This window comes from Orbicella faveolata, unplaced genomic scaffold (genome assembly GCF_042242905.1).
Source record: "Orbicella faveolata isolate gen_17 unplaced genomic scaffold, um_ofav_v1 contig_47, whole genome shotgun sequence".
NCBI lineage: Eukaryota > Metazoa > Cnidaria > Anthozoa > Scleractinia > Merulinidae > Orbicella > Orbicella faveolata.
The window spans coordinates 22,189,727-22,215,499 of record NW_028301577.1 but is presented as its reverse complement, the minus strand read 5'-3'; the positions used below and the strand labels follow the sequence as shown (position 1 = coordinate 22,215,499).

The 25,773-nt window shown below is 39.0% G+C and overlaps 1 protein-coding gene across 6 annotated transcripts in view; it reads left to right on the top strand.

Moving 5' to 3' along the window:
* Positions 1–25,773, top strand: part of LOC110067630 (uncharacterized) — a 31,046-nt gene that overhangs the window by 396 nt on the left and 4,877 nt on the right. Inside the window, exons 1-24 of one of the 6 annotated variants that reach the window (XM_089280435.1) lie at positions 5,292–5,515; positions 6,239–6,411; positions 10,062–10,346; positions 11,619–11,715; positions 12,061–12,082; positions 14,319–14,381; positions 15,428–15,489; positions 15,845–15,872; positions 16,488–16,550; positions 17,342–17,388; positions 17,806–17,842; positions 18,444–18,506; positions 19,350–19,435; positions 20,256–20,822; positions 21,464–21,482; positions 21,740–21,870; positions 22,121–22,151; positions 22,606–22,668; positions 22,765–22,821; positions 22,919–22,981; positions 23,545–23,597; positions 23,733–23,769; positions 24,710–24,772; positions 25,202–25,335. In XM_089280435.1, coding sequence (XP_089136561.1) covers positions 6,310–6,411; positions 10,062–10,346; positions 11,619–11,715; positions 12,061–12,082; positions 14,319–14,381; positions 15,428–15,489; positions 15,845–15,872; positions 16,488–16,550; positions 17,342–17,388; positions 17,806–17,842; positions 18,444–18,506; positions 19,350–19,435; positions 20,256–20,822; positions 21,464–21,482; positions 21,740–21,870; positions 22,121–22,151; positions 22,606–22,668; positions 22,765–22,821; positions 22,919–22,981; positions 23,545–23,597; positions 23,733–23,769; positions 24,710–24,772; positions 25,202–25,335 — 2,173 coding nt within the window. In that variant the 5' untranslated portion in view covers positions 5,292–5,515; positions 6,239–6,309. The other 5 variants (XM_089280429.1, XM_089280433.1, XM_089280431.1 and 2 more) reach the window with 5 other exon arrangements.

The following is a 25,773-nucleotide window of genomic DNA, read 5'->3' as shown; positions in this document are numbered from 1 at the left end:
AATGAAAGCTAGCTTGTACCATTCGACTTGTATAACTTTGGGGTCGAGTATACAATTATTCACCCTTTAATTAAGAGATCGATCTTTCATTACGTCCCAGCTGGGGCCGGTGGCTTTCAAAGAGGTGTAGTGTTTCAAAACTAAAGCCCCAAAATATTTTCAGATAACAATTATACCCCCCTTCCCAATTCTTATGTTAAAAATGTACCCCCTCTTGACGAGGCCATAACTCTCTCCTTACGTTCTCACACATGCAGATTTTCTATCTTGTTTATTCAATATTTTGATTATTTTTTCTCTCGTCTATTGTTTGTTATTTTTTTTTTAGCATTTTTCCTTTTCTTAGAAGCAGAATTCATATCAAGAAATATAAGGAGTAACGCCAGGTCGAATAACGTTACTCCTTATATTTCTTGTTAAATGCTTAACAAGCAACTGACCAACAGAATTCCTATCCCCACTTATTTTTTTAAAATTCTAGTTACCTTCTAAGCTGCTTGTTCAACTCTTGATAGTGATGAGGGCATTTCGTTACTCACATCTGATAGTGATTCAATCTGTCTGACATTGCTGACGTGATGAAACATTTGCCACTCGTGCTTGAAGATGATTTCCAGTCCGTACTGCGCAGTCTCAGCACCCTAATGTTTATAAACATAAGTTCTCACTCGATGGAATGCGAATCGATGTTATTCGTTACGAACCACATACTTTATCTTCGAAGCCTTTCAGATTCTTTTTCCAAGAGTTTCATTGATTTTTACAGCTGCGAAGTTGTTTCATCAAGTGATATAAGAAAGTACGATGCAAAAAGCTTTGCATCCATATTGGAGGTCAGGTTGGAGGTTGTTTTGAAACTTTGAATTTACTTCATGTAAGTAGTTGCGAAATGTTTACATTTTGTGATGTCTTACATGAAACAAAACAAAAATCGCAAACAAATTCTTGAGAGTGCGCAGGACGGACTGGAATCATCTTACGGGGTTTTTCAATCATTGTTTAATATAAATGGTTTTCCCATTTGTATTAAGGTGGCTCCATAGCGTAATCATTTATGGCGTTGCGCGGCCAAGTCTTATGTCTTGAAAGCTGTTTTTGCATTCGTTTTTAGCACCCAGTCCTCGCAATGATTAAATAGTGTTTTACTATCATCTCTGTTAAAACTTTGGGTTCTAGTCTCGAGTTATAAATGCCCAAACGAAAGTGTTTTTTTACATTTTTTTATGGCTTTATTTGTGATTTTCTTGAATTTGCTTCGGTGAAATCTTCCAAAATTTTCACAGCACATCACATACTGCGGGATACGAATTTCAAACACGAAAAAAGTAGGGTTTGTACATGCAGTTGTTTTCGAATTTTGCAAATTTATGTCTTTTACCGCTACGAAAAAACTGGTCTTATAGATTTCCCTGAAGAACGAGTTCCCACTAAAGTAAAATATTGACTACCAGTCTGCCAAAATTTACAGGCATAGTTGTCGAACATTTTACACTGGAGCAGGAACTTTACAGATTTTGGCATTATTTTCTCTGGACAGGTGAAGCGTTTCGCGGAAAACGTGCGCAGCTGGCTCTCTTTCTAAACTTCCGAAGCGCACCCTGGCCTAAAGTGCCCTCCAGCTGTGCGTTACACAGGGTGTCAGTCGCACACTTGAAGAATAAACACAAACGAAAGGGGAACAGAAATTTTACACGAACCTCAGGGAAATTTGATTCAATTCATCAACACAACAGAAGTTATTCGTGTTTTAAAAGCTGTGCTTTTCAAGTGCTTGTAGAAGCTGACAGCTGATGCACGCAAAATTAAAAAAGGCGCCGAGAATGTCGTTGATAATCAGGCGCGAGTTACAGGTAATGTTTAGGACTGTTTCACTGACTTTTTTGTGTGACGAGAAGGTGACAAATGTCTGCTTTATCTGTTGCTATCACTTTCGAAACCACTTTGTCAATCCAAACGATTCTGGAACAGTAAACTAGGGTACGAACAGGAAAACTAAGAGGTTTTGTACCGTTTACTTTTATGATATAAAACTCACTTAAGCGACTTCTATTCTTTCACTTCGACCGCACCAACAAATGTTGTAGGGCGAATGCCTTAACCACTTACAGATGATAATATTACCGAAACCATAGGAATTATGGAATTATGCGCATCTTGAAAAGTTTAGCCTAATTTTTTCAAGTTCGTTGTTTGTAATCCGTGCCGATCTTCACCATCCTTAACCATCCTTGTTCCTTTGTGGTTTATTATTAACCCTTTTGTGTAAGTTTGTCTATCTTACTAGACTATTATTTTAAGGTTTTCCCTTATTTAGAGGTAATTTTGTACGCGGCCAAAATAACTTAAAATACCGTGACAGAGCTTCTTTAAGGCGCGGTGGCCTTGTGATCTGAGCGCTGGATACCTGATCGAGAATTTCTGCATGGCAGGGATTATTGCCGAGCTTTACTGTGCAAGACACTTTATTTTCTCAATTTTCTCTTCTCTCCGGACGAAACACCAAATTAGTACTGGCTTGACAAAATTCCGGAGGGTCAGCGAAGGACTGCCATCCTATCCGCGGGAGTACAACGATTCTGCGGGGTCCTGGTCGCTTCATGCTACAGATCGATCTTTAGCCAAGTTTGGGATGTACGTAACTGCCTTTTACCAGTCATTACCGAGTCTCTGATTCCACACGAGTTTCTGCCTTTTGTTTCCGGGCTTTTTTGGCGGAGGTAGACTCGCGAGGATTTCTCGAGACGCGACGGGACAGTCGCATCCCCGCGCGAGCGCGTCTCGACTATTTTACGCTTAAATCCACATGCAGTCTTTGTCACGATCAAGCCAGGAAAAAAAAAAAAAAAAACGAGAAACTTGCAACAAAGAAAATCTTTGCAAGGCTCTTTATTCCTGCATGCTGTGAATTCTGTCAAAAAAAAGGGCCAAAAAAATTCTAGTCTTTCTTCGTCTTCATTTGAAGCAGCTGTTTATTCGTTCATGATTGGTTTTAAAACAAACTGAGAAACGTGTTACAAGCAGACTCCAAGTTAGTTTCTGGTCGTGCATTGATGCACGTGCATCGCATTTAACTCACTCCCAACACCTTAAGGTTGCCATGCGAACAACTAACTCATCAGGGTCTTTTAAGCGGCGATGCGACATCATTGTTTACTTCTCGAATACAGCATCCTCGGAGATCCGTGGCGGATTGTCAGATAGGAAGTCTAACGGCTGAAAGCGATGCGAACGGACGTTTACAAGAACGAGCAAGTAAAAGTTTGGGAGAACTCGAGAAAGCTGCAGGAACACTCGCATTATTTCTCGTTTTCCCAGTACTTCCACTTGTTTCTACAACTCAATGGAAACACGGAAAATGTGTTTTTTAAAATATTTCTTAACACCAGTTACTTTATGGCACAGACTCTATCAGTGCAAATTAGCCAGACTTTTAACTTTCAAGATCAAACAACTGATATATACTGACACGCGTTTCGCGTGCGGGAGGGATTGTGAGAAGGCGACAGCTAGACTCAAACTGAACTTCTCAAATGGTCTCAAAGAGTTATCCCCTAGTACCACGCGGCTCAAAAATGTTCAGAGCGAATACTGACGCTTTTTTGATTCCATGTGGACTGAGTTTTTCACTGGTTGCCCGGCAAAGCTGATGGCATGCAAATCGTAAAGAAATGTACTAAGATCTGCATTTATGATTTCAGACGATCTTTTAAGATCACCTGGATAACCTGTTTTCACATGAAAGCCAGTCTGCACAAATATAAACGACGTTTTCCAAACTCTCACGAAAATTCCCTGAAATCTTTTTTACAGTTTTTCTTGTAATTAACCTCCTGAGAATTACTGGTTTTAGTTACCTGGAAGTTGGTCAGCGGGACACTTTTCAGTGTTGATTAAATTCTCTGTTCTCACTACCTGCTTTCCCTAATTTGTTACAACAAAGTAACGAGAAGATAGCAGCTAATCATTGCCATGGATAAACAGGTCAATTTAAATATAGTGCATTGCCTTTTGTTTCGCCTGCCACGCGTTTTAAAATGTCAAAAATTTCATTATTTTCAACATGACTTAGAGCGTTTAATTAACTGTAACATTTTTCTGGTTCAACTCAGCGGTTTTTAATATATAGATTTGATTTGGTGGTCGTATTGTTACCGTTTTTATGTTGGGTTTTGTTGAAGGTGCTTCAACGAGAACTAAATTTAAATAAATTTTAAGTCAATGACTGGCGCGCGCTCTTTTGAGAAAAGTTGAAGATGTTCGCAGACATAAACTTTGGTTTCAAACGACCGGGTCGCTAAAATTTGCTTAATGCTAAGTAGGCTCGGTTCTTTTCATGTTATGCCACTTAACTTTACTTTTTTCAACTCCCAACTGGGTCGCTTAGGAGATTTAATCATTTAACAAATTACATTGCTTTGAATATGTCTGCCTTTGCTTGTGGCCACGCACGAAATTCGAGAAGTTTCAACGTAGAAAACAAACTGTTCCTTTTGGATATCTGACGGCTAGCGGACGATTTTTTTATGACGATTCTTCAGCGTTCTGCAGAGAATAAAGATGGTTCATACGAAAGAACTGCGCCGATCGAAAAAATGAATCATTTCATTTCAGCAGCATCGCTAGACAAATTTTGGCACATTGAGTTTCCCTTAATTGTGTTTACCCTTCAATGACGGGAAACGAGGTTTCTCTTGTCAAGTTTTCGAAAGTTGCTCCATTTTTATGGCTGTAACCCCCTGTTGTTTTCAAAATTTGATAAAGTAGCGCTTAATGTTTCCCGAAACCAAAGTAAATTACTTTTCACTGTTGATTTCATTTAAAATTTCGCTGGAACTGATCTAAAATTCAAATGTAATATTTTGATTCGCGTGGAAAAGTGAGCGGAATCGCAAATTGCAGCTTTAGGTGTTAAATATTGTCACAAATACCCAATATTTTAAGTCACGTAAGCAATTTTGGTCTATTTTTCGAAAGGAAAACGTTTTCTAACTAATTTCTTTAATCAGTTCGAACCACTTTGAGTGGGTGACAAGTGTTTTTAACTTGTATATTGTTTGAATGTATTAAAAATTCAAAATGAACAAATTTCACTTCCATCGAGCGCCTGTCTGCAACAATCTACAAGAGGCTGGGATATCTTTGAGTCTGTCCATGCCTTTTTGCTAGAAAACGAGAATTTTCCGCTGACGTTTATAGCGAGATTTTTTCAACCGAGATAAGAAAGAAGTTTTCGTTTCGTGTCAATTAATGTTTAATCCAAAATTAACCCGAGGGTGCTGTTCGGCGCGCGGGGCATCTTGGGAAAGTTTTGTTTGTGAACTTTTTGGCAACGATAATGAACATTGGCCACAGGACTAGTTGAGAAACAAGAGGCCAAAACTTCACATGCGAGAATTCTCCCTCGCGGATAAAGCGATCGGACGATTTGCCTGTGCCGGCGAGAGAATTCCGGGCTGGAATTATTTTCCCTTCAGTCGGCAAATTTTTTCCGGGGGATCTACGATACGGCAATCAGGTAACATTCTTCTCAAGCTTGACTTCGTTCGATGACAAAAAAACTTTTCTCGTATGCAAATTAATAGCATGTGAGCGAACAAAACGCGGAGAAGAAGCGAAAGAGATTTGCTGCGCTTTCTGGCCGCGTTCAGCGCCGAAAAGAACTGCAAATGTTCGAAACTTTTCCACAGCACGGTAACCCGAACTTGTGTGAAATTTATAGATTGTTGTTGTTCTTTATCGACTTCAAGCAGTTTTAAATTTATGCTTTCCGTCTGTTGATATATTTAAATAGCTGTAAAATCCATGTAAATGTTTAGTTGTTGTTCGCCGATGTAGATAATAGTTTCAGCTGTGGGAATAAGAGCACCAGAGTTACAGCCTTCCGTTCGTTCGAGCTAACTCAACGAGTTCTACCAGTTGGAGTAATTTCATCGGAATTAAATATCTGTGTGGAGCTTTTGATAAAAATTTATCGCGCCGGGAGTAAGAATTTTTAATAATTTTCGCCCAACTCAATTGTTTGTCTTTAGGTAGAAGTAAGTTTAATTTTTGCGAACGCTGGCGGTTCGCGAGCAGTTTGTTTAGGCAAATCGTCGAAGTCCAAAAATATTTTCTCTCGTGGTAAATTTTATATTTTGACTTTGTAGATTATGCTTTATGAGGCCGTGCGTAGACATTGTTGGTTTAACTTTCGTTTCAGCCGATTGCTCGCTTATTTGAAAACAATTCTTTTTTTCAGGAACGCCGAAAGCCGAGTGATTTTTGCAAAGAGCTGGCAAAGGGCAAATAACTCGCAGCAGAGAGCAAGCGATGGAGGAACCTCCTGAAGCGAGCAGGGAATTCGCACTTCAACAAGAAAGGCAACAAACTGCTGGTGCAGGAATTAAACGGGAAGCGATGTCTTTCGAGTCGGTGAGTGCACCATTAGATCAGACAGAATATTTGGGGTGAGGAACTAGCACTTGATGAAAATCTGCTCCTCTTGTTGTTCAAAAGTTTCGAAATAATTCGTTGGTGTGCACGAAATATTGAAACTTGATATAGTCGCGTTGGTTATCGCCTGTAAACGGTACGTTCCTTGTGATCCGCTCGAGCTTGTGAAAATCGCTACAGCAAACTTGTCTTTCGTTATTGTTACTTCTTCGCTCGATGCGCAGTCATTTAACTTTTTCCGAGTACCGTTTTCGGATGTTCTGGTCCGTTCAATCTGCGATCGAGAAATCTTCACACGAGTCTGTCGTGGTTTTAAAACTTTTTGTACACAGCGAACTAATTTGCATATTTTTTTCTTCATTCATTCAAATCCTCTTACGAAAAGTTTTTTCGAAGTGAAATTTTCATGGTCTGTTGGCGATGCTTGGCCGAAGGTGAAAGTTCGCTTTCCTCGAGATCTTCATAATTACTGGTCTGTGTTTTCTTTCAAAGTTCTCGACCAGATTACAGGCAAAAGAACGCTTTACAGAGAATATCTTTCGTTTGCTCGTGAGATATGTTAATTTCTACCTGTACTTTCTCGAAGAAATTGTCTTGAACCTTGTTTATTTCCTGATACAACTATTTAGTAACGCTCGTTGCGGCCAGTTTCCGTCGAAAATTTATTGAAGAAGATTGATTTAATTTTCCTTTGAGATTGTTTTCTAGGTGTTTTGGTGGTTGTAAATCAGTGGGGATTTTTTTCGTCGGCGATTAGAACTTACATTTTGAATAAGTAAACATTAGCAGTTGTTTTCGCCTATTACGAAGGATCGAAAATACTTTTGCTTCTCGGAGATTGGGCCAAAAATTATTGGATTGTACCGAGATATCAAGGGGATCGAATGGCCTGTAGAATGCTGAAAATGGCTTGATTTGCCCACGTTTTGGAAAGCGTAGGGCATTTCGAGTGTAATTGGCCCCTTATTGTTATGCACAGATGGTCTGTCTCTTTGCTGTTTATGAATGATGATGAAAGTTTGCAAACTCAACTTGAATTGCGTTCATAATGCCCTCTTTCGCCGCCCTTCATGCAACTTAAGAGGTCTTGGATTTAAAAAGTTTAAGCCATCTTAAGTTTTTCGATCTGTTTGCCAGTTTCCGTGGAGTTGTTAACTTCCCCAGGGATATTAATTCCCTGGCTTTTGGATAGGAACTGCGTATCACAGAGCAGCGAGAAACGTTATTAGCAAGTTCCGATGTCATTTCCAAATACATAGCTCTTTTCATTAACTATTTTCTTTGGGTGTCTTGCAGTTTTAAGAATGGAAATTCGAGAAAGGTTAGGAATTTCGAACAATAATTATTTTAAAATAAATATGAATGGAATCCGGTGAATACTGGGAGATGCTATTTGCAGATTGGAATGAAATGTGTTTAAATTACCTCAATAAGAAGACAATTTTCTCGGATTATTTTCATTTAGCAGCTTTAAAAAAAACCAGGGTTTATTTGCATGGGCAGTTCATATCTGCTCGTCGTCACCAGTAGATGAAAAATATACAGGTCTGCAAATTTTATTGGTAAGCCTGCCATTTAAAATGTATTCATTAATAAGGCAAGGTGTCAAATTCTGGCAGATGACTGTTATTTTGTCTTCTTATCTGTAGGATTCAGTGTCACGTCAAAACAAATGGAAAGAAATTTAAAGGGGCAGAAATCCTGACCCTTGTCATCCCAAGCTGCCGCTTTTATGATAGGAAACAGTTTTCCTCACATTTCTAACTGGAGCATGAAAACCAGAATTTTAATGTGGAACTTGTTATCATTTGCATAATGTCTAGTCTCCTAGGACTTTTGTTTAAGTGCACGTCTTTCTAATGGCATTGCACCCTAGAGGTTAGATCTCAGGTTTCTGCTGTGCAGGGGCCAGCTAACTAGTGTACTAACTGTCTCACTCCTTGATAGGGAGTTTAAATGGGCAGCATCTCAGCTGAGATGTGGTTTGTTCATAAGTATGGCAGGGAGCCAGCTATAAACTTGCTCTTTTAGCTATTTTTTTTTTTTTGCTCTATTATCTGGATTCAATTTATTTGTAGTATATTTGATGGCGCTTAACCAAATAAAAATTAGGAAGAAGAAGAACTATCAGTAACTAGCCACGACAGTCTGTCCTTTAAGCAGTGATGATGGCAACATCAAGACAATGGCTAGCAAAAAAATTAAATCTTAATTGATCTGTTCAATGCATTGATAAGTCTAAAAACTTGCTCAAAATTCAGCATTTAATGATACTGTTGTATTCCAAAGAGACACATAAAAAAATCTTTTGCTGCAAGTCACACCCTCCAAAATATACAGAAATGATTATTATAAAATTGTTGTCTTACAGAGGATGACTAAGAAATGTAACTTTAAGTTGTGCAACAATATGGATGCAAAGTTAAAAACTTTATTCCTATGTGAAGCTTCTAGCTACTAACTGCCTGTAAGGATTACTTATCAGATACAACAGATTAAATAGAGATTTAGAGAACTGGTTTTGAGGAGGGGGAAAACCAGAGAACCCAGGGAAAAAACCCTTGGGGTTAGGACGAAAAAAGAAATAAAACTTAAAAATACACTTATGATGTCAGGTGGTCAGGAATTAACCCTGAGTTGCATTGGTGGGAGGTCAGACGGCTCTCACCAATGCACAAATTTTCCTGCTCCTCTTCTGGCCATTGCTGTTGAGTTTTCTTAAGCTCCCTTATGTGGCTTGTCAACCCCTGCAACATGCAAGTTTTATCACAAAGATAAGTCATTAAAAGGTTGTGTAGAGGGAACTGGATTCAACAGAGGGAAAGGTGTGGGTCTCTAGTTAATTAGTAATTTTTCACCATCTGCTGGCTGTCAATTATATCAATATCAAATAGTAAAAAATAGTTTTATAATTTCTTTTCCATCTGATCCTGAGCAGCATATTTCAGACAAGATAAGATATTGTCCAGTTCAAAAGTTCAGACATAATGCAAAGTAAAGAGATCCATGAAAGTGTGGTGTTCATTAGTATGAATTAAGTCAATCTATTGACGACTTCAGAGTGATGTACCTTCACTGCAACAAATGTCTTTGAATTATATAATATTTACCTTCATTTATACATCTTTCTCTCCTCTAATACTATACTTTGTCTAGAGATTTTTCTTAACTGTGTATTTTCTATCTTGCCCATCAAATCGTGTGACTCGGCAGTTGTCAATTCACATTTGCCATTCTACCTAAACCGCTCGTTATCACCTAGTAAGCTATACCTGTACCTTAGGGAAGATGGTTGTGGTCCTTGATTTACTGATTTACATGATGAACTTGATGTTATAGTTGTGGGAATGGTAACATTTTAGAAACAATAGGATTTATGATAAATACCTCATTTTATGACACCTCCTCGATGTATACAGTTGACCTGAAGCGCTGTTACATGTAACAACCAAAACGTATACCTAACTACAACATACGACCAAATCATCAGTTATAATTTGGCTTGGTTTCTGTGACATGGCTAGAAACAAATATTTTATTTTTATTTTTGCTCTCTCCCATACCTTTCTGATTATTCAAGAGTTATTTCACAATTTAAATTTTGTTTGTCTTAATTTTCTTACCCCCAGGATTTTGATAAAACAAGAAAAGTCCCAAAGCTTTGTCTTAAAATATCTACTTCCGAAGTCAGAATGGTTGATAGCTTAGAACACAGGGAAGAGATGTTTGAGTCTGATGATGTGGTCAGGGGTTTGAGTCAGAAGCATGAAGAAACAGCTCCAGCACTGAGTTGCCACACTTGTGGGGAGGAGATTTACAGTGAGGAGTTTGTAAATGATGAGAAGCTTTACTGCAGTGAGGAATGTATGGAAAGAGAAAGTTCTGCAATGTCAGTGGATACAACCAGAAGAAGGGTAAGACTGAGACATTGAAAAAATACACTTTCAAGGTTCTCATTAAGTGCCGGCAGCCAGCTAAAAAACTGGCTACTTCACTTTCTGAGCTGCTTACTTTTTGTGAAATAACACATGACGTCGAGTTGTAAAGACTCATTCAGGGAAAACACAGGTTTTTTGGAATGTGACTGAACCTTGACTTTCCTTGTCTCATGATCAGGGCAGTCAAGGCTTTAGCTAGAGAGGGACATAGGGCCAGAGTGTGGTGTATGTTTTTAGTTACACTAGCACTGTAGGATAAAAATTGCTAAAAGTCTTTGTAGTCGCTTAATATTTTTGGCATTTTGACCTTTATAAAATCTTTTTTTTTTTGAAGAAATATCTTCAAGAGAATGGGTAAAATAGCATTTCAGAGCCTCTAAATTTCAAACTTTTCTGGGGGAGCATGCTCCCAGACCAATCCTAGAGGCTGACCTTTCAGCACTTGAATCAGTGTCAGCTGTCTACTTCATGAAACTAGCCCTCTACTCCCTAGACTAATGCCTAGAACCTCCCTAGAACCCTGCACTTTGTAGTTCATGTATAACTCGATGTTCAGTTTCCTGTCTAAAATTTATACTATTGTTTCATTATCCCACAGACCACACGTACATGTATAGTCACAGAGAGCAAATAATGGCTTTGATTCAATAATTACAAACAACTGTAAATTTTAGGAGTCTTGTCAAAGTTGGGTGAAGTTTGGGAGTGTCTTGGGATTTAAGATATTTGAAATATTTAACTGAAGCAAAGAAAAATAAGAACCTTTATCATTTAACCTCCCGAACTTATAATCCTTTTATGAAATAACCCCATTCAAGAAGCAAACCTCAGAACCATTGTGTTTATAGAAGTCAGAGATCCAAATCTTGTTCAAGCCTTGCTCAGGAGCAAGTGATTTTGCCCAAACAATTTAGAGAAAAATTTTTAAAAAATCCTTTGTCTTTAGGCAATCAGAATTCAGTATGTGTGCTGAAATTGTTTATAGTGATACTGTGTTGGATAGTGACATTCAACACTGGTAGCTTCACCAATAGATTTTTTCTAAAGACCTTTGGTTGTCCTAAATAACAGTAAAAATATTGTTCTACACCCATTTCACTACCAATGGTAGTACCAATATAGCATCATGATGGCTGTGTCAGATTGTTTATTTTTTCCCTTTTTATTTTTGTCAAACCAAGTGTCTCTTAGATATCTTTATCTGCTTCTCTATCCAGTGGTAAAGAGTGAATAAGAATATTCTTTCAGGTGCATGCAACGAGACAAGCATTCATGTCCGATCTAGACAGACCTTCCTCTGGTGTTAGAGATATGAAGAGGCAGTGCAGAGGCCTTGGAATGGCAGGTGAGGTGTACTATTCTCAACCCATTCTCTTCTCACCTTGAAGTTTAATTCTCTATTTTTGTGTGGAAGGAGTGACTACAGGATTGACTATTAGAAATGTGTTTAAATTAGCAATTAAAATGGACTGTTCCATCTTCAAGATAATTTGTCTAACAGGTACTGTATGACTAAATGCTGTCCAATTTGGATTCTGCTTCTGCCAAAGTGAACTTGGCCTGTGGCCTAATGTTCAATTTTGGCAGTCCATAGTTTTTTTCCATCCAGTAAGTTCAAAATTGAACACCAGTTAGTCTTATTACATAATTATACACATTTTTACTTATGTGTATATTTGTTTACTTTTAGCATCCATCCAAGAGCTTATTGGGTAAGTGTCAAATTAATCTTTCTTACAAAACTGTTTATGGCAGAAGTTTCTAAATGTCTCTTTCTTTTCGCTGTCTTCTCTTTATTTGAGTTTGAAAAGTGCTTTATTTTAGTTTGGAAAGTGATTGACACCTGTTTAAATGATTTTAATTAATATGCTATGAGCAGTTTTACCAGAAAATATTTTGGGTATGCGTTATTGCATCTAAAAGCTGAATAACAAATTTCAACCGAGAAAATACTTTTTAGTTAGCAGCTGATATTTAATGGAAGAAAGTTTAAAGAAAGGGATTAGTATTATGTTCTTATGGGCAATTCCATAGCATTAGTAGGAACTGTCATATGATTGTGGTAAAATTTAATTAATTTAGACTAAGGATGGTTTAAGGCTTAGCTTAAGTCCAGTGGCCACTGATCTGCTTACGACTGAGTGTGGCAAAGGTGTGTTAGTCAATTCACAATTTCATGACTTGCTATCAATGTGATTTAGGCCAAGAAATGTCCATCCCTATATTGTTCAGCATAACATCAGTAATAACCATGGGCCAGTAGGTTATTAATTTAACAGAATTGCTTTCTGGCCAGCTAGTAGCTGTTGATTTAGGCTAATGAATCCTTCGTTGAACATCATGTCTGTGTCATTAGTAAAGTTATGTAGAATTTGCTTGTAAAATTACTGTAGCCTCAAGTGGCAGCTAGTTGATTCAGGGTACGAGTTGTCCCCCTCATAAGTTCCTTGTTAACACTGAGTGCAGTGTGATGAAAATTAGTCAAGGTGACATATGGAAAAACATTTACATACATAAAAAAATTCTTAAAGCCATAAATTCAAGAGTTACAGGTATATTGAACAAACTCCAGGGAACTAAATTGAAATTGGTTGCAAACTTTATTTCTAGAATTTGCGTCACCACACAGCTTTGTCAGATGTTGTAATAATTTTGTAATTATGAGGGCTCACAGCCTCCTTATTGATGAAAATTGTATGTTTTAAAAAAAATTCTGACATAACTCTTTTGACAGCTTTTGTAATTAAACCTCTCTTTTTTGTTAACTCAAGAAAATGTGTGGTTTGTAATGGATCACCTTATATTCACTACGTGCAGCCTATTGTTGATTGCTGTATTCTTGATTCTGTAACATGTAATTTGCATCACAAGAGTAATGCAAGTAATTTCTGCTTGCAATACTTTTGCTATTTAAATTAAATTTGGTTCCTATGGATATTCACATTCTGGACTAAAATTTAATATTAATGAGATCTCTTATGGCAGCTGCTGTTGTAGAACTGTCATTTCTTCCTCTAAAAATAAAGGCAGAATTGATCGTAATTTTCTGAGTAAGCTTTAATGTTCTAACTTCTAATTTATTTTTGTTAATAAGCAAACTTAAATTGTACACTCTCTTCTGACTGATATAATTTCTTACAAGTCTGGGTGAATATAACTCTGATGACAGGACATTTACTATCTTGAAGGTCATCACATCAAATTCTTCAGAATTAGATTCTGCACTACTTTTCTTTCCTTAACTGCAGAAGCATCATTTAGTAAAAAGCTACAGCTGTATGTTAGCAGGATCAAGTCACTTTCTAAATAACTGTGAGCACGCTAATAAGTTGTCCTACTCTCCATACAAACTATACGACTGTCATTCTTAGTGACAAGCCAATAATTTCAACTCTGTCAGAGAAAATTAAACTAAGGTAGCCATTCCAACCAATAAGTTATTTTGAATTTAATTAAGAACAACATCAAAGGGCTGTTTGTGCGGCAAGATCCACTGTCATGTGCCACCCTCTATAAACAAGGCAGCTAAGAACCCATTAGGAAATGACATAACTAATCACCATGCAAGAGAGAAAGAGTGGGTTAACATTTGGAAATTTTGTAAAATAATCTTGTTGCATAATTTATTAATTATTATGCTCAATTAATCACACAGTTCTTATCTATATATATTGCTTACAGTTTATTGTATGTGAATCAAGGGATCATTTCTTACATTTATCACCAAGCTTTTAGTAGAGCAAAAATACCAAGGAAGACCTGCTCCTTTAACTTTCTGCTGTTTTTTTTCTTTTTTTGTCTACTCCAAGCAGAGCCATTTTCTTACTCAATGGTGTATGTATTTTTTCTTTGTCAGCATAAATGCAATGTTTGATGCCTGCCCGTCTACATTTTCTTTAGTTAACATTTTAAACCGTTGTTTTAAGTGTAATTTGTGTCTAATTCCAGGTGTCCTACACCAGGATGTGATGGAAAGGGACATGTGAATGGAAAGTTTGCATCACACCGCAGGTTAGAGAGAGCATATTACGTTGATAACCCAGTGCGGGTTAAAGTCATTAAATGTGTATCTGCCAGTGGTATATCCAGTGGTCTAAAGGGCTGATGCAGCTTGAAGTCGATATCCAGAGGTTTGGAGATTAAGCTGTGACCATATTCCCTTGTTTGTGGTCCAAAGGCAAAAACAAGATAATATTTTAGGGTCTTAGTGTGTCTCTTTACCATGGTACAATGTAGATGGGGACCTGAAAAAATATTTAGGGATAACCCACCATTAACAAAGCATGCATCCTACCATTTGGGAGTACAGTATAAATCTATATATGTGAGGTAAAGTCTGCATCAGGTCAGTGGCTCATTACAGCTGGAGCTTTTCCTGGTTTCTAATATTAGCATTAAGCAATGAGGAGTATTACTACTCCTTCCATGGATGGGATGCTAGTCCATCACAGGGTTCCCCTCCAGCATTAATTTGCCAGTACCCATTTATATGTGGAGGCTCAATGGCCTTATGGTTAGTGCGCTTGCCTCAGGATTGAGCGGTCAGGGTTCGAGCCCTTGCAAGGGACATTATGTTGTGTTCTTGGGCAGGATGCTGTACACTCACAGTGCCTCCCTTACCCAGGTGTATAAATGGGTACCAGTGAATTTAATACTACAGAAACTGGAGGTAAGTACTATCCTGAGGGGCCACTGGGCTCATGAAGACTTTACCTAGTGTCTACTCTTTGGTGGAGAGAGGCAGTGTGAGGGTGTCTTCCCCAAGAACACGTTGCAATGACCCTGGCCAGGGCTCAAACCCAGACTGCTCGATCCAGAGTCCAGCATGCTTTCCATTGGGCCACTGCATCTCCACAGAGTCAGCAATATAGCCTCCAGTAAGTGCTTCTTACTAACAGAAACAATCATATTATTGTCAGGTGGCAGTACATGCATGCTCTTTAGAATTTAACCCAAGAGTCAAAAATGGCTAAATTGTGTAGGCATTGATATTAAAAAAAATGTGATGTAACACCGTAAATATTATAGAGTTTAACTTCCACTGTACCTATTTTCAGTGTCTACGGATGTCCCTATGTACAGAAAACAAACAGGAGGTTTTCAAGGACAGACAATGGAGGTAACTGATGGATGGAGTGTAATTCAATGCAATTGTGCATGAACTCTGGAAAAGTCTATTTTTATTTTACTGAATCTAGAATTTCCCCATAAACAGATGTTGGCAGAGGATTTTCAGCGTACTGCAGCAACCAATGAAAATATACTGGGTACAGAGGCTTACCCTCTTTCAGTGAAATAACGTTTTGGACAGACAATGATGCCAGTTGTAATAAAATTTTCCTCTTACTAGAACCACATTCAAACCGAATGCTTCATATCTGTCTAAGAAAAGAAATCTTTGATCATACAAACAATGTTTGTGTTATAAAACATCTTTGTTTTCTTAATACTCAATATCTCTTATTAATCAACAGATAAGGATGCTGATTCAGATGCTTCAAGGTGATTATATATCAATGAATAACAAGAGACAGTGGAAAACTGTTTTTCTTTTTTTTTTTTTTGTTGGAACCCTCAGTATTTCACATTTCTCAAATATTCGAAGCAAGTTTTTGCTCCCTTACCCTCGATTTTTTGAGCCTCCTAATTTTTTGAACCAATTTCCATTCTCCTAGGTTGTTTTAGAAATTGGTCTGAAAACTCAGGATTCTGCTGTTTGTACTCTTCTCTGTTGGATGTTACAGTTATTTAGAAAACAGCTCTAAGAAAATTTGCGTGCTGATTGGTTAAAAAATGTGTTTCTATAACTCGATGGAAACACAGAACTAGCACAAGCTGTTGACATAATGATGGCACCTGCAAAGAGAATTTACATTTTGATGATCAAAGTAAACAAGTTGTTTTCCTTTTTTTCATCACGGTGTTTTCTAAAAGAAATAGAAAACATGTTCTCTGTGTTTCTATCAAGTTATAGAAACATTCATGAAAGTTTGGAAGAACTCAAAAAAACTTCCACTAGCGTTTCTATAACTCAATAGAAACACGGTATATGTTTTCTATTTCTTAATTAATACCCCAGTATTTAATTCATGTTGACACCCTTTTTTTGGATCACAGATGTCCCACTCCAGGATGTGATGGTTCAGGACACAAGTCTGGATTATTTGCTTCTCACAGAAGGTCAGTATCTAGTACATCATCAGAATGTGGTCTAGGCTTAGTCACAGCAGGTGTAATTTTATACCTGAGGGTGAGTCCCTTATAGAAAGGACAGGGGTGCTCATCATATGGAAAAACTGATTTGGTACCTCTTCTAAGGATGTTCAGCCTCAAAAGGTCCCACAGCATGAGCTTTCACAGTACCTTTAATGGTATTGAGCCAAAAAAGTCAGCGTCAGTTTATGTGTTACTTCAGAATTTGGTACCTCCTAGGGGTGAAAAAAATTTTAGCCACGCCCACAAAACAGGGTCTTGTTACCTCTTGGGGTTCTTTTCAAAATTTCCGACAAGCACTCCTCGCGCTTTTTATATGGGAGTCCCCTCCAGGATATTTTTATTACCACATGTTAAACATGGTGCCTTATTTGTGGAGGGGGATCCTAACCAGGAGCCTGGAAGTAAAGGTGATGGGGCTGTTGGGGAGAAAAAAGAGGGTAGGAAGAGGGATTCCCAAGCTGTCAGAAACCAAAAAAATGAGGAAAATCTTGCAACATTAGTCAATATTTTTACAATAGCAACAATGCAATATTTATGCAATATTTTATTGAGGAAAAAACCAAGAGGTGTGAGCCACAAAAAAAATGGGAAGGTAGAGGTTGTGGAGGAGAGGGGAGGGGGGGGGGGGGGTGGGGCTCATACTCCCATGGAAAACCCATGGATTTCCCTTGTTGATCTTTGTTTTGTTGCATTCAATGTGTTCTTTTATTGTGTCTTAATGTAACGTTGCAAGGTTACAACCTTTTCTGTTTCAGTCTGTATGGATGTCCAAGAAGGGTTTCTGTGGATAAAGATAAAAATGGTAAATTATTATCATCATAAATTTAAAATATTATATTTTTAGTTATCATCATGGTTGTCGTTTAGAAAACATCTTAAGTTAGCATCACTTGATATCACTTGATGTTGTTCAGTATCACTTAACACAACTTGAAGATGGATGTAGATGTAATAAGGTTGCAACTAGGTTGGAACTGAAATAGTTTCTAGTAAAAAAAAGACACACATTTTTTTAATGGGATGTAGCTAGGATGGGGCTCAGGATCTGATGGAGGGCAAAATCCATAATAAAAAAGTTTTATTTTTAAGTAAATCAGAACTGAGCTCCGAAGATCTGATTTGGTAAGAAAATAATTCATTGTGATTGCATGAGTTAGACAAAGGGTCTTTTATCAATATGTTGGCTCAAAACCTTTTTTGTGTGTGCATTAAACTTTAGGTAAGATGTCAGGAGCTGGAGATGAGAATGGAGCAAGGTAAATTGCAGTCCTCTCTGTCCTCTTGAATACATAATATGTACAATTCAAGGAGTAAATGCTATAGAGCAATCTGTTGACTTTATTTTAACAGGATGTCCACTCTGGGAGGAGAGAGTCCCATATAAAAAGAGACACAGGTGCTCCTCATACCTTTTAGGGTTTAAAAACACAGTTTTGGTACCTCTTGGGTTGTTCAGCCTCAAAAGGTGCACAGCAGAAGCCTTGGCAGTACCTTTTAGGGTATTGAGCCAAAAAAAATATGAGAGGAGATAATGTGTTGTTTTAGAATTGGTACCTCTTAGGGGTGAAAACCATTTCAAGCCACACCCACAAAGCAGGATCTTGGTACCTCTTAGGGATTCTTTCAAACATTTCTAACAAGCACCCTGTCCTTTTTATTTGGGAGTCCCCCCCCCCCCCCTCCCCCGTCCACTTTGATAGGCTTTATATCTACATGTATTTATACCCCACAAATTAACTTTTGTGTGATTTTATTGGTTACCTGATGTCACATTGTGCAAAATCACAAGAAGGATATCTCGCAATAACCCCCACCTCCTCAATGTTTGACTAAACAACCTTTATTTTCTCATTTTAGGTGTCCCACTCCCGGATGTGATGGAACTGGACACAGGACTGGGTTGTACACATCTCACAGAAGGTAGGTGTGCTAGTTAACCTGCCAGTGTTGATGTTTATGTATGGTTTGCTGTAAATGTCATATAATTTTATAGAACAAAGAGTTACAGGTGGCTTACCATGGATATCACCTTCTTCAATCAGCAGGGCATTTCAGATTTATTTTTCCCCTTTGTCAACTCCCTTGATGAGCATCTTATTTTCACCTTCTCTTAATTCATTCTCTTGTTTGGACTGCTCATTGTTAACTGATGTATTAGCCAAATATTAGGTTTATTACTGTGCCAGGGAAATGGCATTGTTTATTTTAACCCATTGAAGCCTGTGATGCCCATAACCGACCGTGATGATTGTTGGCCTTTGTTCCACTTCTGATGTCATCACCTTTGACCAAAGCTTAGAGACGTAGGACACTTTCTCATCCAAAATTTTGATTTCTGCACATACCTAAGCACTAATGTCATAAAATGCAATGCTAGTGGAAAGAAAGGCATGCTGTCTTGTTGCAAATGCCTTTTTGAGTAGACTGGAGCTAATTTAGCTCAATGTCAAGGCTACAAATGTCCAAAATGTCCGAATATACATTTTTCCAAAAATCTCCAGGTGTCCATGGGTTAAAGTTCATGATTTTTAAGTTGAGCTAGTAGAAGAAAGGATATTCAGTTGGGAATTCAGTTGATGTGTTGTATACATCCACAACCAAGAGATATGGTTTTAAGTGCTTATACTCAAAGGTTAAGCCACTTGTGGGTATAAAATAATATTTATGTGAATTAATTACATTCAAAGCAACCATAAAATAGCATTTCATCTTTTTCTCTTGCAGCATTAAAATCATATCTAAATGTCATGTATTATTATCCAGTCTTTCAGGGTGTCCCCTGGCAACAGTTCAGAAGCAGATTGCTCGGCAATGTAAGAGTCCACCAGCTACTCCACCACACAAGAAAAGTGAGTTAATTGTTTAGTAGTGTCGTAGCCATGTAATGCATTTCGTTTTCCCCAACATTGCACACTTTTATTGGCTTCTTCCAGGTCCCATGATATCTAATGATAAAACTGTTTCCTGTCAGAAGATTCTCAGTGGGCTACATTGCAAATCTTTGACATCAGAGGGTAACAGTGCACTGTTAACCTCGATTCCCAGGCTCTCTCTCTGGGATTGAGGTTGTGCACTGTTAACTGGGAATGCTGACCAATGACCGCGTCTTCTAAAGTCTTTGATCTGCTATTATAGCAAATCACTTATGGGATGGACTATTATTTTTTTGAGGGAGGGGGAGTGGGGTGGGAATTGTGCAGGGGGAGCCATTGGAAAAAATTGAGTGAGTGCTTTCTACCATCTAGGTCACGTGTTTGACTTGAAAAAAAATTCTTGTGCAAGTTATTGCCCACCAAGAAAATCATGCACAACCTAAACGTGAGAAAAAAATTCATGCCCCAGAAAATTGCCCAACCCCCACTCTGCCCTCCCTTCCCTCTTCAAAAAAGTAATGGCAGGTCCCTGGTTCTTTGGGAAACCAGTTCGTTTTGTTTCCCTTGAATCTCAATGTTTCCTGAGGCGGGTAGATTCTCGGAAAACAAAATTAACTGTTTTCTTCCAGACCAGTCATAAACTCGGATATAAGAAATGCCTAGATACGTATAGCAATTTCCTTATATCCAAGTTTGGGGTAAACCAGCATTACTTGTTGCTGGCTTGTTGGGTTCCTGAGTATTCTGACCACTGTATCTCGATTATTTTAACTGAGTTGGTTATGTTTTATTTTAGCACGCCCACCAAAGTACATTCTAACAGACAAGACACCCCCTCAGGAAAGCCCCACATCACCAGACTCTGGAATTTCCTCTGCATCCAGCACTGAAGACAACTCGGCAAAGAAAGAACTCAACTTTGACTCTGACAATAAAGATTACCCAGTTCACTTCACCTTTCCTAAAAGCAAGCCACCCAAAACAAAGGCCGAAACTCCATCTGTGACCTGTACATCGACAACGCCAACTGTTACCCTCGCTCCATTTTCAATGCCAAGCGTCATCTCGGCTACGACTGCCGTGGCTGTTGCCAATTCTGTCATGAGTGGTAATTTGGCTTCATTACCTAAAGAAGTGCCTACGACGGAGTGTTCAGCTGAGGACACTGAGGATCGAACTGTTAAAGGACCCATGGAACAAGACAATGATGGTGATGATGATGAGGAGGAGGAAGAAGTGAGCTCAGATGAGATGTGTCTGGAGGCAAAGGAAGTGGTGCAGTATTCATCCTCTGAGAGTTCATCTGATGATGATGATGACTTCAAAGATGATGGCGAAGACTCTGATTATGGAGGAGGGAAAGGTGAGTGAGGGCTGATTATTAATTTATTCTTCAAGTAACCAGGTCTGGTGAGTCTGGTCCTAATCTAGAGATTGAAGGAGCTGCCTCATGCATTGGTGGTAGTGTTTAAAGGTCCAGTTTCTGCAGTATGAAGTAGCTAGAATTATTGCTAATTCCTTGCTGAAACTGGGATAACCTGACGGTTATGGTACGGTACGTTTGGTCCTATTTAGGCCTAAGGTTTAAACCAAGTTGTGTACTAAAATCAGTTGTAAAGCCGTAGATTATGGTTTAATTGTTAAGTCAATACAGTCATCATTCTTTGTCATAGGATGGGCTGTTAGTCCATCTATGGATGCCCCGACATTTTGCCAGGTTACACTAACAGAACGCCGGTATTTATTTGTAATCCTGGGTCGAAGAGGGACTGAACTGTCTTGCCCTGCAAGAATACAACACACTGAGCTCATCCAGTATTTAAACTTAGATCTCTAACTCTTGATGCAGAATCCAGTGCAAATTTCTACAGACCTGAGTACTAGGCCTAAGTGAAGATTTCAAACCTGTCTGAAAAGTACACCACAATTTTTTCTGGTTCCTGCTACCTATGTTAAGTTGCAAGATAAACATTTTAATTTTATTTTGTGTTTTCTTGTTCTCAGGTGTCTCAAAGTTTATTGGGTATGTAGACCATACGCATCACTTCTTAAACTTTCCTACCAGATAGTTTTTCTTAGCTTTTGAATTTGAGTAGACGGTGAAATGGTTTAAAAAGTATTCTTCGTCAACGAGAAGTCGTACTTATTAACATTAATTTTGTCCTCAGCTCTGAGTCAAAAATACCTTACCAAAATGTGAACTGGAAAAAGAATAGTGTTGTTTTGATTGAGACTCTTCAAAGAATGATAAAACACTAACACATTTTTTTAATTTTTCAGTTGTCCCACAGAAGGCTGTGATGGTTCAGGCCATGTGAATGGCCGTTTTGCCACTCATCGTCGCCTCTCTGGTTGCCCAAGGGTCGCTAGGAACGTGCCTCTTCCAAAAACCCCAACAAAGCGCGAGTTTGGTAAGATACTATTTTGGATTGATACACGTTAATTCTTGACCTATCTAGTAGAACTTCTAACTAAGAAAATACACCTCTGAATCAAGGCAGACAAGTCTTGGAACAAACTCTTAGCGTGCTCCTCATGCAACTCAAATGATACCGTTACGCGTGGTCTGTATTTATATTTGTTATGAGAAAAGTGCAGTTGTCTTCGTATGGTATCACTGGCACTCAATATCTCAGTGATAATCTTGTTTTGGTATTGCAGGAGCAGATGGAAAACCCAAAGAGCTTCTTAGGTGAATGATTGTCCAATACTCAATTACATTAAGACGTTTGCCTTTTTTTAACTTTTTTTTTATTTAGTGTTATAGAATCACTGTAAGGAATCTAACTTGTGATGGCGCTGTTTTTAGCCTACTGGTTTGCCTCCGGCCAGTTGAGACTCTTAATAATGTTATGTTCTGTTTGAATTATTTGTTTCAGTAAGTTATTTGCTCGGCCCCACTAACCTTTGAGCTTTAAACACTGCCGAGGCTAAATAGGGGTTATTGCTATTGTTATTAGAATTTTTTTCCCTTTTGAAAAATAAGAACTTTAGGTTAACTTTAGGTCTTTACGCTAACTGCAGGAAGGATTTGCCCAGAAGGACATTTTCCTCTTAGCGCAATAAGTTTCAACAACTGGAGCAGGAGTCGCCCAAGAATCATCCATGAAATATTGACATTTCTTGTTGTTTATTTTGGTACACAGTTGCCCAACCCCCAACTGTGACGGGAGGGGTCATGTCTCAGGACAATATGCCACTCACAGGAGGTAGGTCACAGTCTCACTCAGTTGAAGTTCATGAAAGCTTTCTGTAGTAAAGGCGAGCGTTTTCCAATTTTACGACTGTTCTTGTTTGGTTCTCAGTTTATCAGGGTGCCCAATGGCGGCCAAAATGCAGCAACAGGAACACCAAGAAGTTAGGTACATGTATGTGTTTGACTTACGCAGTGAGTAGTCTGAGTTTCAGCCGTTACGCTTGGAGCATTGCGTTGATAAGTGTAATCTCTATTCGTTAAAGGTGTCCCACCGTTGGTTGCGATGGAACAGGTCATGTGACTGGCAAGTACGCCTCACACAGAAGGTAGGAAGTAAAGAATGTCGCCTTTAAGGTCTTTGAGCGTTTGTGGGTTAGTAGGAGTACAGAGAACTATGCCTTGCCACGTTTCTGAGCATGATACTGCTGGAATATTACTCCCCCCTCCCCTCCTGGATGGGATATTAACTGGTCAATCGAAGGTTACACCCCCCCCCCTCCCCCCACGCCAGCATTTTTGCTACTGTAGGTTGTCCCACAACAATTCGTCATCCTGAGAAGGAAGTGCCTTGCCGCGAACAACTCAGTGACCTTGGCCAGGACTTATACACGGACTTGATGACCTAACCTTAGATTCAACATACTAGCCATCAGGCCCCATAAAAGATACAGAAACCCTCTGATGTTAAATCCTCGTAGGTTTAAGTTAAGTGTAACGTCAGTCACAAACGTGTCCCACGTTTAACGTGCGTTTTTTTTTTTTTCAGTCTTAACTCTCCACAGCGCTTTCTGAACTGAAAACTTTGTTGATCCTCGATGTTGTAAAGGCATAAAGTTATTTTGAGCCACTTATACAGGAGTGAATAACATCTGTTCTATCTGTTTTTCAGCCTGTCAGGTTGTCCTCTGGCACCAAAGCTTGCTCTTCAAAATTCTGAAGCCGGTAGGGATTATGTCAAAATAAAATATCGTTGCATTCTTGTAACGTGCTTTCTCGATCTGGAACTGTGAGCTATTTGACAATTATTATTGTGTAAAGTGTGCAGCTGCTACTAATCGTTCACTTTTGCTTTCTCAGGTGGGAGTGGTGCACAGTCTGACAAAAGCGGCCCAATGTGAGTGTGAAGCTAGTAGATGTACTGAGTAATGTAGTAGAGGTTACCAAACTAGGCGCGGTAGCCAAGTGTGATTTCTTCGAACTGTTGTACCGTTGCTCTTGGCGGGTTCGTGTGTAGTAAAGTCGTTCTTATTGTTATTCTCTCGTTCTTGACATGAGTACTTTAATGAATTTATTAAGCCTGGTCTACCTGAGCAATTTTTGCTGAAAAGCTGGCATGTTAAGCTTTTATGTGCCAAATAAAAGTTGTCAGATCCGAAATTCGTTCCTGTGGACGACTCGTCACATAAAATGTGGCTAATATGTTCGAAAACGCGATATATATATATTTTTATTTCGGGGCGGGGGGGGGGGGGGAAGGGGCGACTAAGCAGCCCCGCCTTGTTTTTGCGTATCTCTGCCGTCCAAAGTCATTACTGGTGCACTAAACTTTGAACTGCTGACAAATATTTGCTGTGCTATCTACACCATCAAATATATTTGTCACATAAAAATTGCTCGTGTGGACCAGGCTTTAGGCTAAGAAACGGATGGTTTAGCTTAGAAAACCTTTTATAACAATCGATAAAAAAAGATTAGTGCTGTACTTCTAACGGCCTTCAATTGGTGGAGCACTGGCCTTGTAAATGATAAATCATGAATTCACATTTGATTCTCAGTGTAGCTAGCTGCGAGTAGGCCCACGTTTGGGAAGCACACGGTGGAGCAGCGAGGCTCCTCCCCGTCGGATCGTTTCGCTCGCGCGTGTGAGCTTGCAGGCTACAGTTTAGGAGACATTAAAATCTATTAAAACTAACATAGCAGTTTACAAAGGTAGAACAACACCAAAAAAATGATAATAAACCAAAAAGGATAAGATTGGGGAAGATTTAGATGGATTATGAACGAAAAAAACTTAAAAAATTGAACAACTACGATCTAATCTTGTTCCTCCTCAGGTGCCCAACTCCGGGATGTGACGGGACGGGACATTCCAGCGGTCAGTTCAGCACCCACAGAAGGTAAGCGCAGGTCTTGATGACAAGGCAACAGTCTGTGTTCCATTGACTGTTGGAAGGGACTCACCAAGAAGAGTGTGAAGAAAAATCGTGCGTGACGGAAGAGATCGAATACTCTTTGAAATTGTTGCCCTTCACAGTCAACTAGATCTTGTGTTTGACTGGAAAGAAAATTCTCTCAGGACCTAAAGTTGGATCAATTCTTGCCAAAAGTGAAATGGAAGTAGAATTTTTGTTCTGAAAAATTGCTCAACATCTCCATCCCACCCCCCTCAAAACTAGCTTGATTCACATGCCATCCCTTTCCCCGCCATAGACAGTTTCTTGTATGACATCAGTCTCTTCTACACACTTTTTTTCTGAATGTTTTTACTCGCCCGTCAAAGAAACACAGAGGTTTTAAACAAGCTAACCCGCTGGTCTTTGTTACAGTTTGTCTGGCTGTCCGCTAGTTTCTCCTTCCGAGAAGAAAGTTCTCATGAGGCAAGAGGCAGAGTCAAAGTTGCTTGCTCAAGCAAATTCTTTGGAACCTGAAGTCCAGTTGGTTAAAATTCGTTCAGGGAAAGGTAAGGGTTATGATCATCGTAGAGCTATTTACACTCTGTAGTTTAGATTAGGTTGTGTTCAAGGGAGGCAGGTAAAGGTTAATTCTGCAATGAGCCAAGTGGCCCACCAGGCCGGCGCTTATCTCCGGTTTCTTGTAGCACAGAGCGACTAGGAATATTTCTACTCCCTCCTGGATCGGATGCTAGTCCATTGCAGGGTTACCCCTAGCGTTAAATTCGTCGCTACCCATTTATACACCTGGGTGGAGAGAGGTATAGTGAGAGTGAAAAGTCTTGCCCGAGAATACAACACAATGTCCCTGTCCAGGGCTCGATCCCAGACCGCTCGATCCGGCAGCAAGTGCACTAACCATTAGTCCATCGTGCCTCCACACAGGAAGACAGGTAGTAAGGTAACATTGTTCGAGACTTCTGTGCTTTGATTTAAAAAGGATCAGT